At 44.6% G+C, this 17,819-nt stretch overlaps 1 protein-coding gene across 1 annotated transcript in view; it reads right to left on the bottom strand.

Moving 5' to 3' along the window:
- Window positions 1-127: 127 nt before the first annotated feature.
- itpk1b (inositol-tetrakisphosphate 1-kinase b) overlaps window positions 128-17,819 on the bottom strand; it is a 31,517-nt gene continuing 13,825 nt past the window's right edge. The window contains exons 4-11 of the mRNA XM_069714865.1: window positions 17,218-17,343; window positions 11,984-12,101; window positions 6,077-6,175; window positions 5,817-5,857; window positions 5,276-5,441; window positions 3,498-3,565; window positions 3,249-3,411; window positions 128-2,898 (exon numbers count right to left, since the gene is read on the bottom strand). Of these exons, the coding sequence (XP_069570966.1) occupies window positions 2,630-2,898; window positions 3,249-3,411; window positions 3,498-3,565; window positions 5,276-5,441; window positions 5,817-5,857; window positions 6,077-6,175; window positions 11,984-12,101; window positions 17,218-17,343 (1,050 nt within the window). The 3' untranslated portion in view covers window positions 128-2,629. The remainder of the gene's footprint in view (window positions 2,899-3,248; window positions 3,412-3,497; window positions 3,566-5,275; window positions 5,442-5,816; window positions 5,858-6,076; window positions 6,176-11,983; window positions 12,102-17,217; window positions 17,344-17,819) is intronic.

Below are 17,819 nucleotides of genomic sequence, written 5' to 3'. Positions count from 1 at the left end.
TTAGAGCTAACCTGTGGTTTCAGTAATACAAAATTTACAACCACCAACCGACTACATGTGGAGAATATAACAAACTAAACAATGAATAACCCAGGACAAAAGAAGAGCTGTATTCAATACAGCCAGATGAGGTTTGACATGTTTATTTCGCCCTGTTGAATTGGCCCTTTAATTTAAAAAAAAAAAAAAAGGTCACAAAATTGTTGATTCTTCCGAGTTACAGAGCTGATACAAAACAACAAACGGTACGGATGTAAGCCCAGGCGCATATACACGTACTGTACAAGACACCCAAGAAGTAAACATTCAGGTGGAAGCTGGGAGCATGATGACCAAAGGGTGGGGTTAACCATTTATTTCCCATTTAAGAAGCACGATAAGGAACACGAGATAAGACACAGTATAGTGGCGTATACAGATATCAGCCTTTCCGACCTAAACGGGGACGCGCCCTCCTCTTTGCCCCTATTCCCAGGTGAGGAAACACCCCCATTCCCCTGAATCTACTCTTGAATTAATTGCTGCTTCGCTACACTCTCAAAATTGTAGAAATAGTCTCACTATGTGACGTCCAGTGAAAAACCAATTTCCAGAACGGTTGCTGCGGTTCTTTTGTCCCAGAGAGATGCTGGTGAGATGGCTGCGGCCATGGCCGTTATTTACCAAGCGGGAGGACGATCGGCTCCCTCTGACGCTGATGGAAGAAATCAAAGCGGCGCGGAGGAGCTCTCTGGGACAAGAGAAGAAGAAGCAGGCTCACAGGAATGCAATAATCCGTACGCACCGCAGGGTGCCACTCGCTCCCGCTAGATGCTAGAGGGAGACAACAGCATCAGCCACCAGCTCCTCCGTCCCCTTTGACACCACCTGTACAGCCAGACCCAGCAGTTCACCGGTCCTCTAGTACATATCACTCTTTCAATTCATTCATTTATATAAAACACTTTCCCCATAAAATCTCAATAAAATAAAGTTGCTCTTAGTAGATGTCAGGACAAAGAAGATATTAACAAAATTGGAGTTAAAAAAAAAAAAAAAAAAAAAGAAAAGAAAGAAATCTCACAGTGAACACTGGGAACACGAGCTGGACCTCCTCCCACCACTTCCCCTCCCATTGATTTTTAATATGTGACACAAATACAGCAGCTGGAAAAGAGAATTAAGCTTGAAGCGAACAAACCGACTGGACATTTTGGAAGAAGTGCAGTGAGACAATGAAGCTCAACAAGCGACTCCACCATCTCGGACTGTTGTTGTTTAATGATCGCGGAACAATTATTACCCAATTTAGGTATTCACGTACAGTTTACCCTCGTTTTAGTAGAATAAAGGAATAAAAAGCTGTTGATCGCTTCAGGAGAGTAGTTTGCTCACATTACAGACACAAAAGCACTGAAGACACGTGGAGAGTCGGTTTAAGGAGACTACAACCATCCCACGAAGGGATGTGAGAAATCTCACAAGATCCCACTGGAATTCTGGAAAAATCAAGGAATTTCTCTGTAAACGTCCACAAACACAAAAAGGGAATGTGATCCTCGTCTTCCTGCGCTGGAGCGACTCAAACCGGGACACGGAGGACGTGGTTAGCTTGATCAATACCAAACATCCGGCATCTGACACGCAGGAAAACACTCAAAGACCAAGACAGTTGCAACAATAGTTATTTCAAAAAAAACAACAACAACAACAACACCACCAACAACGAAAAACTTGGTCATGGAGATTCACTTTCTTCTTTTTAAGCTTCTGCAGACGTCCTTCCTACACTCGCCGTAAATTTGATGGCACTCAGAATAATAAACTTTGTTCAAACTTAACAAAAAACCCGAAACTAGTTTGTCATCGGTGTTCGGACTCGTGATGTCTTCTGCCGTCCGTCGGCCGCAGTCACAGAGCAGCCTGGGATCTGTAGTGTTCAAATGCCCGGCCACCTCGTCTCCCCGCGACTTTGTGCAGAGGAGGCAGTGGTATTGACCACGGTACACACACACACACACACACACACACACACACACACACACACACACACACACACACACACACACACACACACACACACACACACACACACACACACACACACCGCTGGCACCGGATTTGTCGCAGTGTAAATGTGCCTGGGTGTGTAAAATGTATGTGTGTGTGTGTGTGTGTGTGTGTGTGTGTGTGTGTGTGTGTGTGTGTGTGTGTGTGTGATCATACATTGCACATCTAGTGGCACCTCTTTCTCCAGTCCTGATTGGGCCGTTCCCATTAGCTACCTCATCTGGACCCTTTCATTACAGACACCTCACACACGGAGAGAACAAAATTAAAATCAGCTATTAGGCAAAAAGTTCCCAAAAGTTCACATTACAGTACTGTTAAGTCTCATTAGACGAAACCCAAAATACAAAAGGCAGAGAGAGAGAAAAAAAAAAAAAAAAGCTTACACCCAATCACCATCATTTTCAATAACTATATAGGAAAAGTTTTTTTTGTTTTTGTTTGTTTTTTTTGATTAGATATATTATCATCAATAACATCATAATTACTATGATTATTATTCATTATTATTGTCACCATTGCCATCCGTTTTTTTTTGTTCAGGGGTCAAACGGAGTCGGGGCGGGGGGGGGGGGATCAGTCACTGGGAGGAGGCCTTGGTAGCTATCGTGGAGACACAGTGCTGCTGGAAGTTGGGGGACATGGCCGAGTTGCAGCCGAGTCTCTGCAGCTCTTTTCCCAGCATGCCGCAGCAGCCCGGCGCCGGCGGGGCAGCATTTGGTACCATGGTGCTCACCGGCAGGCCTTTGGGCTGCTCGCCGGCGGGCACGAAGTCAGCGCTGTGGCTCTGGAGCACGCTGCTGATGTGGTTCAGGAGGTCGTTGAAGAACTCTGGGACACCTTCGTACCCTGGAGACACATTCGGGGAGGATTCTTAGAGACAACTAAACATGGACAGAAAGAAGCCAAGCAAGAAATTGGCTTTTGACTTGATGCTGGGTAAAGAACATGATGCTTTTAGACCCGAGTTACACAAGTTTTTGTGACTTGTGCGCTTTTGGCAATTTTGACCTGAAACTACGATCGATAAATTTAAACCAACCGAGACCAGATCTGATCAGAAGATGCAATACACGAAGCGTTGACCTCACCGTGAATATCCGAGACCCTCCATCGAAACTGAAGCTCGTATTCCTCTTTATGTGCAGATAATATGAAGAAGCTTTAAAGCAGCCACGTGAACGGGAGGCTGCACCTACCAGGGAATGCATTGATGTCAATGACGGCGTGTTGGCCTGTTTGGTTGTTGATGATGACGTCGATGCCGAACAGGGACACGCCCAGCGCCTGTCGCAATGACCGGGACAACTCTCTGATGACGTCATCACTGGGGGGCTGAGACACTCCCTCCACGTTCTCTCTCTGAGGGGCAAATTTGAAAATGTGAGTTAAGAGACTCATCTCAGAAAAAGCAAACCGCATTTGATTCAGTGAGGCCGTGGACGCACCGAGGTCAAGTCCGAGGACGACTCGGGTTTGGAGACGTTGTGGCTGTTGAAGAAAATGGCTTTCCTGTCTGAAAGAGACACAAAGAAGGGAAACAACAACAACAACAACAACAAAAAAAGGTGAGGTGGAATTTTGAAGAGCTTTTCCAACACATTTCCTCAAGGGGTCTTAACACACCACCCGCAAAACAAAAAAACGTCCAAGCTGATCTGTGAACGACGTGCAGGAGGAGCCACGCAATACCAGCAGTTCCATTTCTTACGACTCGGCATTGTCCTGCCTCTGGGGGATCCCAGACCTGTTAGTCAGGTGTGCTGTCCCAGATCCTGAATGTGTCCCGCAGAATTCACAGGTGGGTTTCTTAAGTTTCCCACTGACCGAAACCAAGTCCGCTGCTCATCACAGAAGGAGATGAACCTGCTGATCGGTGTTTGTTGGAAACACCTCACCCTCCGTCGCCTAATATCTTGCCAACTTCTCATATTTTCATCTAATGATCTTTTTTTATTATTTTTATTTTTTACCCACAGCATCGACTTCCTCGCTGATAATCTCCCATACAGCGTTTTATTCTTGTTATATTAATACTTATTCATTTCAAAGGGATCAGATTTCCTTTTGCTTTTGCGGTTGTTCTGAAATCACTTCAACACACACAAACACCTCATTTAAATACAGCGATTTGCTCCTGATATCAAAGACGCAATTACTCGCAAAACGAGTGCAAAGTAAATGTGCACATTTTTTTTTCATAAACACGCAATTTAGTACCCTTTATTTGAGATCTGACTTAATCAGGCCGTGACATGCTTTCTCAGTGCATTCATCGACGCGTGTTTCCCGTCACTGGGCACTAGGTGGCAGCAGAGCTCTACTGGTTACAGTGAAAACAGGCAATGATATCTTTATTAAATGTCATTGTTTACCGACTTCAATACAAAAACCTGAAACTGAACCGCCCTGAGTAAAGTCTTTTAATCTTCGGTCGTAACCATGTCATGTCAAGTGTTCACTACTGTCAGCGACATGTAACTTGTTTGCCTCAGGTTCGGGATTTTCTTTGAAGCACTGATAAATGTGACAGTTTGGATTGCTGACTTTTTTCTTTTTCTTTTCTTTGTCATCACTGTAATGATTAACAGTGTTTGAGGGAAGAAAGAAGGAGAAGGGCTGGGGAGTGGAGGGGAAAATCATAAATTCCTGTCACTGTCCAAATAAATACGGCCCCCGGCTCATGGAGGGTCGTGGTAACGAAATGTTGGGCTGATTTGGATGGAAAAAAACACAAGAGTTTAACTGAGGCACGAGAAGGAGACGGAGGGCTGAACGGAAACACGCCGTCTCTCTCGGTGATACTTTCAGTATCTCCACACCTCCAACCTCTTTCTGGACACCGAACCGAAAGCTTCAAGCTCTCTGAACTGTTACACAAAGCGGACTACGAAGCCAACAGTGGCTGTGGTTTTGCATGAGGGCCTCTCGCTGCAGCACATGCAAATACTGGAGTCTTTGGTGTCATGGGGACAGCCCTGCATTCAAAGCCACGTCAGGGGGAAGACTTCTGACACGTTTATGGAGACAAACGTCCCTCCTCGCGTTTATGTTCAACAGCATGTTCCAACAGGGCAAAACCCGATTGCACTCAACTGTAAACCCTTAAAAGGGCAGATAGGTCCAATCACAGGGACTATAAAGGCCTTTTATGAGGTCTTTTATTGGGTAATTAGGAGAGGCTGCCTGGATTGTACTGTGTGTGTGTCTCTGTCTCTGTACTCACCTGCAGGTCCAGCAGGGAAGTTCTTCAGGGAAGGTCTTTCCACCACCGTGTAGGACTCTCCCACCACAAACACCTTATAGAGCACTGCGTTGTGGTTGATGAAGCTCTGGATCACACACGGAGGCTTCACATCTTTCAGGTCCTCCTCGCTGAAAATAATGGCCATCTATGGACAGGAAGTACATGACACACACACGCACACACGCACGCACACACACACACACACACACACACACACACACACACACACACACACACACACAAAACAACCATTCAGGTGATCTTGTTTCAGACCCTGCAGGCCGTTTGAGTCAAGTTAAACTTTAACTTGATTCAATGGCGTCAGCGAGGAGGAATGAAGACTGTTTGGTTGGCTTGACGGGGCTATCGATCTCCGCTGACACATACACGAGGTGCAGCACTTTATCTGATTTTGTTGTTTGGACTTGAATGACAGTCTTGTAACGGGATCAAATGTTCCTGCTTACACAAAGCAAACTGTGAAGGGTGTGAGCGACCTCCGACCCCTGCGGCCTCTTACCTCGTGGGAGTTGGTGCCATGAGCCACCCGTGTTTTGCAAACTGCAGAAGAGATGAAGGGGGGGGGGGGGGACAAACGGAAAACTTAGCTACGAAATATACGGCGGGGTACAAAACATCTTTTCTAAACACTCCAGACTGTAAACAAAGATGAATCGATTGATCAAGACAAAAACTGAAGAATTTACACACAAAATTAGCAGCTAACAGAACAATATGAGATCTGAACGTTCCCACAATGACTCGGTTGGAGGTACTTACTGAAGGGGAATGTGAGTCCTTGCCTCTTGATCTGCTCCAGCACATCTGGGCTGCACTCCGAGTTCAGGACCATGAATGGAGGAGAGCAAATCCTCTCATCTAATAAAAAGGGAAGAAGAAGATTCGAGAGATGACTCCAAGATCTTCAGTTAGACAGGTGCACCGTCATGATGGAGAATACCTGTCAGATATGTTCACTAGGAACAGCACTATTATTCCCATATCGCTTCTTTTTTCTTCCCTCATATTTAAGTAATTTGTCGATGAGATTTCAGAAAGTTGTGACCGACACTCATCCCGATTTCCCAGAGCCGAAGAAAGCCCTGTACAAATATTTCATCCAAAGATATCGTAGCAAACTGAAATATAAATAGTTATCAATTAATTTCTGTTCTTTTAGTTATAATTTACACCTTTTTACAGACTTTCACTTGATTTGCGAAGATTTAAAAAAAAAAAAAAAAGGCCACAAGCTGTTGTGTGATACATTTATCACGGCTGGCTTTAGAAATGAAATCTTGTTTCATTGTGCGTCGTGTGCATTATGCAGATGAATAATAGTGTGTATTTGCGTATTGTCGAAGATGTTTACGGCCCGTTTCACTTGAAAGGCAGAAGAACACGCGCACACATCTTACTTAACTGGGTCAAAAATGCATATTTATATTCCATCTTTGTGACAGGTTTACACAACAAACACAAAAGGCCATCGAACACACACACACACACACACACACACACACACACACACACACACACACACACACACACACACACACACACACACACACACACACACACACACACACACACACACACACCGGAAGACATCCAGTTCTGAGGAAGTACAAGTCAGCTGAGGACATTTGAGAGTCGTCAGATGCATCACCTGACAGGCCTGATTGATATTTATTAGAAATGTCCACGTGGCTGTGGCATCATTATTAAACCCAAACGTTGTCCACCATGTTTTCATATCACACACGCGTATGTTTACATCACGTGTTTACATCACATCCTGGTCGGCCACTTCTGATAAGTGAAAATAAAAAGAAAACATCCTGCAGCTTTTTCATCCCATTTCACCGTATCAGGGCTCAGGATGCGTCTATATGACTGTTCTGTCTTCCGTCACTTCCCCTCGACAGCAGGGAGAGAAATCAGCACAGGAAATCAGTGACTGGGCCAAAGCAAGATCAGGCAAATTGCTAATGACAAAAACACAATGGAAACACGCCGGTCTTTGTGTGCTGTGGGCCTCAGCAGTGGCTCGGCTCTCTGCTCCCGCCAGAGCTGCTGATGTCAGGACAATTTCATCTGCCTACATTAAGTCCAGTGCTGAGTGCTGAGCTCTGGCTGTGGTCGGGGCCCCACAGACATCTGTGGTCGGGGCCCCACAGACATCCGTGGTCAGGTAGCACACAATATCTTTTGTTTATGTTTTTTGTTGTTTTTTGTTTTAAACATGTCAGAGGCCCTAAAAACATCATAGAAACGACTTCAGTGAGATTGAATTGTGGACCTGGTTCCATGAAAATCAACAAAAACACAAACATGGATTTGGGAGATTATCTGAATGACAAAACTATTACTGTGCCGACATTGTAGTTTCAGATTAAATTGCCAAGCCACATCTTCATTTGCAAATTGCAACCCACTTTGTTCTAAATGTATATTTGCATACACATTTTCTATCCCTATACGACAGGTTTAATTCATATAAATATAATTGTACATGATATAAAGTACATAGGATACTATTTAGGTTATAATTTTGCAACGTTTAGGAAGCGACAAAACATCTTTTGGGATGAATAAAGTTCTACTACTAAACATAGAGAACATAAGACTTCACATATCAAAACCAGGGTTCAACTTTGACCCCCCCCGCAGTTATGCAACCAGTTTTTCTTTGCAATTTTTCTATTACTGACATTAAAAATTGCAATCAGTTTTAAATGTACCTCCGTTTATATAATCTGGTTGAACTGCTGCTTTGTTTACTTGGTTGTCACAGCGTTGCCGTGTTTCCGTTTCTCGGCAACGACTGGCGAGTGCACTGTTTCAGTAAACCGATAGAAATCATAACAACTCAGAATAATCTGCTCGGCATCTTGTGCTGCGTCTGCAAACAAGAAATGAAATGCTCCCCAACATGTGCTTTCACACTATTTGCAAAACAAATGTGCAAATAGAAGCACTTTTATTTTTCAGTCTGAGGAGAATTATTTCTGCTTCTTAAAAGTAAGCCAAAATAGACCCATCGCGGTTACAGTTTGTTTAGTTTTTGCTGTTGTGTGACGGACGAGCACTGAATCCCCTTCTTCTCTTTCACAGGCAGATACTTGTCCTGCGCTCTGTAACCTTTCCCCGTGCGGCTGGGTCTGGGCCAGCGCCGGCTCTGGAGCCGGGCAGCGTCGGGAGCAGGAAGCCTACAGGGTCACCCATCAGTTATGTCTGCGTTGCCTGCAACTGCGCTCTCCTCATACTGATGTTATTTTACCAGGACAAGAATAGCAGCATAATGTCTTTCAGAAAACAGTCTGATGGGGGAGGGGGGGGAAATAGCCCCATTACATCACCGAGTTCCCAAAGACTGATGGCGTTACAGTTTGTCAAACAAAAAGCATCAAAAGACCTAAACCGTGTCGAACGGGGAACACTTCAAGCTCCGACTCAAGGATTTATAATGGAGAGAGCGGGGAACAGTTATAAGAGCAAGTGGCCAAGTTTGTAATAGTGTGCATGCTTGGCTCTGGTTGACAGTTTAGGGATAAGGCGGTGGAAGAGAAGGGGAAGAGGGGGGGGGGGGATCAATCTCTGGCTCTGTCTAAACACTGTGCTCGCGGCAGACCCAGCGGAGCCGAGGACGACGTTTACAGGGCTCGACAACGAGATGCTTTTGAAATGTCATTATCCAGTTCCACTGTTGTTGTTTTTCTTTAGTGTCATCAGGACATCTGCTACGATTTCGTTACATTATGTTCACGCAACCAGATAAATCAACTCCGACTTAAAGACCTCGACAGGTGAAACTGAGAAGGAACAGAGAAGAAATTCCTCAACAGGATTGTTAAAACACCTCTGAGTCAGACGGCATCTTCCTTCTGGTTCCAGACCGACATTCAGCCAAGTTACAGTAAACTTGATAAACTTGAGGGGCTGTTTCGGTAAAAGGCTAAAAGTTTGTTGCTATTTCGGGCTGGTTTCCTAGAAACCCCGGCGTCCTCTCTTGATGCTCTCGCTGTGTCCCTCCGAGGTAAAGCAGCAGGATTTACAATCTTTTAAATTGAACTCCAAACACGTCTCTGCCTTAAGAGTGTTGCCTTTCTCAATACTCTAAGAGGCTTAAGCTCCAGTTACAATTATGAGTCATGTATTTTTTTTTTTTTTTTAAAGAAAAGTGTGATTGTAAATCCAGGACTTCTTTGACCAGATATTCATCAACAGGAAGAATCAAAGTTCAGCTCAACTTGGCCTGTTGGAAATCTTTAACCCGCTTATTGTTCTTAGACGAGTGCTCAGGACTTGCAGCGTCTCGGTGTTTGTCTTTCTCAGGCCGCAGATACGATTAAACATTGATCACTTGCATAAACGGGACACTTGTTCTGTTGGTGCGTGCCGAGGCGAGGATTAAAGCCAGCAAAAGGGGCCTCGCGACAATTTTGATTAATATACAAGTATCCCGGGAAGGTTTCCGTTTGATCCGGAGGAATCCGCTTGTATTCATCAGGAGAATCCTTTTATCTGGAGCCGGAGAGGAATAAGCCCGAAGACACCGAGCGAGGCTTTCGGTTTTATAGAGGAGTTGACGTGACGACGGTTTCTGTCTACAGAAACAGTGCCACTTATCAAAACTCACATATACACAGGAACTCGTGGATTCCACCGAGTAACATAAACAGCTTCTTTGCTCCGGCTCACAGAGGAAACACAAAACCAGGTTAGACAACAGAGCAGCACCGGCTACGAATCAAGGACACTGATCCATTAACGCTCACGTGGCCCGAGTCTGGCTTTTCTATTAAACCTAAGATAAAGATGAACCAATACTTTTATAATAATTTAAACAAATGAACCGTGAGGCTGCTCGAATAATAAAATAAGGTTTGCTTTTCCAGAGAAAGCACAAGTGCACCTCAAGTGCTTCCTGCTATTGAGGACTATTCTGAGTCATGCAGGCTGAGAAACGCGGCAGGCTCTGTGTGGCCTTTCGGTACTGGGTTGCCTTGGCAGCTGCTGATAAGCAGGAGGAAGTGGCTGCGTCTATAAAAGCAAGGTAGACACAACCCGTCTCACACGAACCTCTGTTTTTACCGCAACCTTAACCTCATTAGCTGCTCATATTTTCCTGCTGACAGACAAAAAAAACAGTTACCCTTCGTCACGCGCTGCTTTTTCTACAGTCACAGTGGTACGTTAAGGGATTATAATGTCTCACACTCCCCGTGACCCTGCTCAGGATAAAGCGGGTATAGATAATGGATGGATGGATGGATGTCTCACACTCCACGCTTGCGTCTTAACTATTTGCAATTGCCAGGCAGGTTTGGTACGCAGGCCCGAGTGTGAGCGGAAAGCTTCCGATAAATGCAGCCAGTGAGCCGTCTTCCTCCTCGAACCAATCGCACGCAGGGAGGCGAGAGTGACGCGGCTTACACTCCTCGTTACGCAACGGCCATCGAGTGCGTTTGGATGAAAAGACGTCGTCTTCTGGTTCTATTTTAAGAAAGCCCCCCGACGCGGCCGCCGCGCCGAAGCGTCTCCCATCCGCCGCTCTGACACCCGACTGCTCTCAGTCGCGCTACAGCGAAGCAATAATTAAACAGGTTTATGTTCCCTGCCATGTATGGGGCTGAAGGAGATGTGGATGAGTCACAGGTGTGCTTACAGTGTGTGTCGGAAGGGAATGCGTCCCAGTCGTCAGCGCTTCCAGCTAAAAGGACGCTGTGCGCTGATCAGTTTATGGGTTCGCTGAGGAATCCAAAATTCAAGAGACACACGCAGAGAGAAGGAAGAGAGGAATTATGATATCAGCAGAGCGCTCAACCGGCGAGAATTAAACATCTGCTCGGAAGCGTTAAGTAACATAATTCAAGTGCGCAGCGACGGCACTGTCGTATGTTCCCGACGTGTCCCCTCAGGAAGTGGAGAGGAAAGACAGAGATCCTGCAGTTAACTCGACTCCACCCGATCCTCTCAATAATATCAGACATGTTAAGCAAGGCAGAACGCTGCGTCCGTGGACACAACCCCCAGTTTATTATTTTAGACATCTCCTGCTTTCATGTAATATTAAGGCCTGGGAGAAGGAACAGAGACACTAATGGTCTGTACCGTCCCCTCTTGTCTAACAACTGCCAGCGAACCGAGCTCTGTTGTAGAGCAGTTTGTACCGAGTACAGCCGGGGTTCGGGGAAGTGGATGCTGCAGCACCGCTAATATCAATTATTTGAATGGTGTGCGACTGAATTTCATCACGTTTGATCTCCACACGTTAGCACAAATTTGACTTCATGAATGAGTCCACTAATCCTCTGAAATGACCTGATTTGCTCTGAAATGTGTCCGTTATAACTGAGCCTTTATGGGTCCCTACGGAGGGAGTAAATAAATATTATGTTTGTTAATCAGCATTTCCTTCCAAAATGACAGATTTGTCTCATTAAAAGTGCAATAACTTGGGAGCCAGATAAACAAGTTGTGATAATAAATGTGAAATATCGTCGCCGATCATTGATTACCGTCGTTAACATTCTACGTTGTTTACAGTCGTGCTTGCAAGCTGGCGGTCTTCTCTTGATCATTGCACATTTCTTGTTGCTATATTTTGGCAAACTGGTTTTTGTTTACTGCATTTTAAACAAATCGGGGACACAAACATGCAAAGTGCTCGAGTCGTCTCACCTTTCATACAGCTTTCTATTCTGTGGATGAGCTGGTAGGACTTCCAGCGGTCCAGCAGAGTCCGGATGGCTGGTAGAGGGTCCAGGACAATAGTTTCAGGGTGGGCGTCGATGTAGTCCTTGAAAAACACAAAACACATTCTTTAAATGTACTTCTTTTTTTTTTTTTTACAGTATTTATGTCCTAATAGAAAATTCAGTCTGTTCCCATGCTGGTCATGACACACGACCCAACTTAGTGGCAGCATCTCTTCAAACTGCAGCGACAGGCAACGATTAACACTCAGGATTTATAAAAAATAAAAATAAAAATAAAAAAAGCTACAACCACTTGGACAAAACAAGTGATCTGAGAAGGTTTTCAATGTGATCTGGAAAACAATGAAGCGTATTTTATTTTTTATTTTTTTCATTTTCTTAAACTGTTTAGTCTCCAGAATTTATTAGCTGATTAGAAAAATAACAGATTTATCAGTAATGGAAATAAAGGCATCGGGTGGCTTTGTTACAATAACATGTAGGTCTAACTGTGCAAAAAGGGGCAAACATCTGCCATGATACACACAAACACACAAATACAGACACACTGATTAGAAATGTTAAACAAACATATTGAAGTAGGCAAATACAAACACTGAGGTAAAGGGTCAGCATGCCTAACTGTCTCTCTCTCTCTGTGTGTGTGTGTGTGTGTGTGTGTGTGTGTGTGTGTGTGTGTGTGTGTGTGTGTGTGTGTGTGTGTGTGTGTGTGTGTGTGTGTGTGTGTGTGTGTGAGTGAGCTACAGAGAGCATGAGATGTATGCCAGCGGGTCTGTGGAGGTTACATCACTACATCTCTGCATGGCCGGCTGTTAGGTCAGCGTGAGGTTGGCTATTTTACATAACTGCACTCCCCTTCTCCTCTCGTCTTCTCTCGTCTTCTCTTGTTGGCTCTCCTCTGGCTCCGTCCTTGCACCACCACCACCTCCTCCTCCTCCTCCTCCACTCCCCGCCACTCTCCACATTTCAGTCTCTCTTCTACCGATCTCTCTGCCAACCGTTCCTTCCGAAGCAATTTTTTTTCCTGACTCACAAACGACTGTCAGTTGGAGTCGGCTGGAGCTGCAGAGTGCACAAACAGCCTGCCTGCTCACATCACAGCCCGTTAAAACACACCGCAGCTCGCCTGTCATACACGTTTGTATGGAATTAAACACATGCTGTGACGTTAGGGTGTCAAGCACAGATGCACGACGGGAAGAAATATGCCCAGTTGGGAACCAACTCAAAAGTACACACACACACACACACACACACACACACACACACACACACACACACACACACACACACACACACACACACACACACACACACACACACACACACACACACACACACACACACACACACACACACTCTGACGCACAACGCATGTAAACACACGCCTTCGCTTCGACTCTGAGGACCCATCTGCAGGATTTGTCGGGATCTAACGGGCAGCGCTGATCAAAGCCTGTTGAGCGGTTATGCAAGTCAAACATGCTGTGACCCCCAAAAAAACATAAAAGTTCAAACTAATCTTCTGGGAGTTTAGAGGAATACTCTGCTCATAAAGAATTTCACTTGCTGATTTCTGCATCTCAGAAGAAGAAAGGCAGTAAAACACAGACAAAGAGGGGGAAAGTGAAGAAGAGCTGAACGCTCTTCAGCAGGTGTTGGAGAGGAAAGAGACGTCAGACGTATGTCAGCGTGGGTGGAAGAGAGCACATTTTCTGCTCAGTTTTCGGAGCAGATTTGTTTCCATAGGAGATTTAATGATTTGAAGTCAAAGGAAATATGGTCAGAAGAGGATCTAATCTGTTCTACTGACTGGAAGCCATGTCTGATGCCGCAGGCGTCAAACCTACAGCAAAACATCATTTTTTAACACATATTACCCACAACCAGATGGGTGTGATTTACCGCATCAGTTCAATTTGCACAGGCTGTTGATCAAAAGGGAAGTCTGCTCAGCCGAATTTATGTTTGTAGCCATATATACCTATTAGCAACAAAAAAAAAACTACTTCCACAAATGCCTAACATTTTTTATAATTACTAACAACTGCAAGTTTACCTTCAAAATGTGGTTAAATATCAGTATACAGCATTTCATTTCATACATTAACTAACCATGCCAAATGCTAATAAAAGATACAAACTGATTACGGTCCTAAAAATCACATCCTCTACACAAAATACTACTGATGACTGACTGGATTAAATTGCAGACATATTCCTGTAGCCCCAAAGAAAAAAAAAAAAAAAAAAAAAAAAATCATGCAAATGATATTTGTCCTGGGTCCCCTGTGCATGCAGCTCACACCTCAGGCCACTGAATCACCAGAGCGCATCCCAGGATGACATTTTGTTTTAAATAAAGAGCTATTTTAGAGAGAAAGGCTTATTCCCTCCACCGCACAAAAGGTTATTTATGATCACAGCTGTGGGGTTTCAGAGATGCGCCGGCGCTTATATTTCCAACGGAAATGTAATCACAGATGACAGTTGTGTTCAGGTAAATAGCCAAAACTAAAAAGATCCAGACGGCGCTGAGCAACAAGACTCAGCAGCTGACATTTAATTCAAGTGTCACGGAAAGGATGGAAATGTTGCACTCCATCCCTCCACAGCACTGAGAAAAAGGCCTGCCAAACATAGTTTGGGCATTTGTTATTAATGCTTACAGGATGCCATCTTTTAGAGAGGTAATGTACACAGCCAACTGGGAGGAGACCGTTAGACTGTAGCTCAAACCGTTAACGGAATAAACATTTAGTCCATCAAATGTGAGAAAACGGTGAAAAAAAAAAGTATTGTTTGAAAGAGTCTTTCAAACTGTAGCAGTGAATGCACGCAGCTGAGTAGATGGACATATTTGGCATTTCTGAATGATAAATTACTCCAATGATTCATAAATTATAAATAAAAATGGCGATGAGGCTCGGGGTGAAGAGGACAGAAATCACCACCGATGCTGAAACCGACAGCCGGGCACATTTAACTTAACGGCGATACATTTCCTCTGTTATTGTTGTAGACGATCACCAGGAACCAGTTCTCGTCTATCTGCACCACGTTTATGTCATTTAGTTCTTTTCATGGGAACTTTACAAAATGGCCCTGAAAAAGTGTCAAAAACAAGTATTTGTTAACATTGACCAGGTTGTGCAGCTGAACTGATTGCGCCACTCTGACATCCTGCCTGTCTTTCCAAATTGAGCAGTCGGGAACATGTTGACAGAGTAGCATGACGCTGATCACGATTACAGCTCCTCTGGCTCATTCACACACAGAGAGAGAGAGAGAGAGCGATGGAGCGGGAGATGATAGAATAAAATGAATTTTCACACCATCTGTAACGCTGCCAGATTAATGAATACACAGGCACGGAAACACACCGGTTATCTGAAGTGTTGTTCACAGTGCCACATTTGGAGCTGATCTGCCGCCCATGTGAGACCTTCCTCGCTTCAGGACTGACTAGAAAAAAAAACAACTCCTCAGGAAGTTCCTGCGACACCATTTCGGTTTAATAAGTCACTGCGAGCTCAAATCCTGCTGCTAATGTCTTCACGATCATGTGGGCTTTGCTGGATTTTTTTTTTTCTTTTCACACACTATCTGATTCCCTGAACTGGAACATTTACTACTCTGAATGTCACATTCGGTCACGCATAAATGTTTATTGCGTGTGACAGTGTTCAATTACAACAGCAATCACAGCTTCTACACTTTTATATCCTCATTTAAATGGAGGAACTGGCAATCTTCCATATTGTAATTAAGCTGACAATGGAGGTGCTGTATGATGACTAAGTCATATCAACACGCTGTGCAAGGGTGGGGATGGAAAACCTTTGAACTTTTGTGTTACAATACTTTGTGAATCATAAACACACTGACCTACAAAATCCCTTTCGTTATCTAACAAAGAAGACGCTGCAGCGGCTTTGCAGGTACGCTGCCTGAATAATACAGTTTTTATCCAAATTTGGAAGTATCTACTCAAAGAATTAGTGATAAACAATAAAACACACTGTATGACATGTTTTAGTGCAGTACAGTACTGTTTGATATTATTTATTGCTATTACCAAGTTGTAAGTTGATGTTGAGCGATAACTCATTTTGGCACATCAACTCTTCCTGAAGTCAAGAATGAACTTCCACGTTCAAATATGGAGCAAATGGACCAAAATAATTTAATATTGATATATTTGACACATTTTTGAAATCATGTGTAGATACATGCGGCACAACATCAGGAGAATACGTCCTCTTCTCACTCAGAAGGCGGCCCAGGCTCTGGTCCAGGCTCTGGTCCAGGCTCTGGTCCAGGCTCTGGTCCAGGCTCTGGTCCAGGCTCTGGTCCAGGCTCTGGTCCAGGCTCTGGTCCAGGCTCTGGTCCAGGCTCTGGTCCAGGCTCTGGTCCAGGCTCTGGTCCAGGCTCTGGTCATCTCACGTCTGGACTACTGTAACTCCCTCCTGGCAGGTCTACCTGTTAGTGCCATCCGACCTCTGCAGCTCGTCCAGAATGCAGCAGCTCGACTGGTCTTTAACCTCCTAAATTCACTCCCCCTCCTCCTCCTCCGCTCCCTTCACTGGTTACCAGCAGCTGCCCGCATCCGTTTCAAAACATTGGTACTTGCGTACTGTGCTGCGAACAGGTCGGGTCCAGTCTACATCCAGGACATGGTCCAACCTTACACCCCAGCCCACTCCTCCGCTCTGCTTCTACCAATCGGCTTGTCGCTCCCTCGCTGCGAGCTAAACACTCTACAAAATCACGACTGTTTGCTGTCCTGGCTCCTAAATGGTGAAATGAGCTCCCCAACGACATCAGGACAGCGGAAAGTCTGTACATCTTCCGCCGCAAACTAAAAACACACCTCTTCCGACTTTACCTTGAACAGTAGAACTTTAGTAGCTTAAAATGTAACTTACTGATAGATCTTTGTAGTTTGGCTTTCTTGAAGAAATTGTATTTTCTTGATTCCTGTTGTTCTGGGTTTTGTACCCTCATGGTTGTAATGCACTTATTGTAAGTCACTTTGGATAAAAGCGTCAGCTAAATGAAATGTAATGTAATGTGCACGGCCTGCCACCTACACGTCTGCCACTTTACTAGATATGTGTTCTTCTGCCTGTGTGTGTGTGTGTGTGTGTGTGTGTGTGTGGGGGGGGGGAACGACGAGTGGACGACAATTCGTACCTGTACTCTTTGCACCAGCAGCACAGCCTGTGAATCGTTCTGGTCAGCCTCCAGGATGAGGTCAGTCAGTTTGTGGATGATGACATCCAGGGGACCCTGGTCCTCCAGAGGTTGGCTGAGGTCCAGCTAAGGAGAGAAGAACAGCCAATGATTATGGCGCAACGTGGGCATCCTATAAATGGGTATTCATTTACTCAAAACTTCAGAAATCATTCACGAAATTGGAAGTAAAAAAAAAAAAAAAAGGTGACTTACTGCTATAAAAAGTACTACCATTGCAATATAATAAAAGTAATAAAAGTGCTACCATTGCAATATAAAAAAAAAATTTGATTCTTGGTCAGTGACATTCATTAAGAAATTACTGAGCGTTTCAAATGTCATGTTTGTCTCTTGAGTGTCAGATGATGGGGAGAATCTTGTTAAACCAGCTGTACATCAGTATGCCCAGTCAAAAATCACACCACTCTGTAACACCCCCAGAGCACCATGACTTTTTAGACACGCGACTTCCGGGCGCATTGTTTTCTGTTTAACCTCCTGTTTATTCACAGCACTGACTTTTTCCGCCGCTCACTGGGGAACGCAAAAAGGTAAACGTA

Source organism: Brachyistius frenatus, unplaced genomic scaffold (genome assembly GCF_029030835.1).
Source record: "Brachyistius frenatus isolate BFR_SWC_R1_liver_20210118 unplaced genomic scaffold, ASM2903083v1 Contig_136, whole genome shotgun sequence".
In the NCBI taxonomy this organism is placed as follows: domain Eukaryota; kingdom Metazoa; phylum Chordata; class Actinopteri; family Embiotocidae; genus Brachyistius; species Brachyistius frenatus.
Note: the sequence above shows the minus strand (reverse complement) of the source record. Positions and strands in the feature narration are given on the sequence as shown.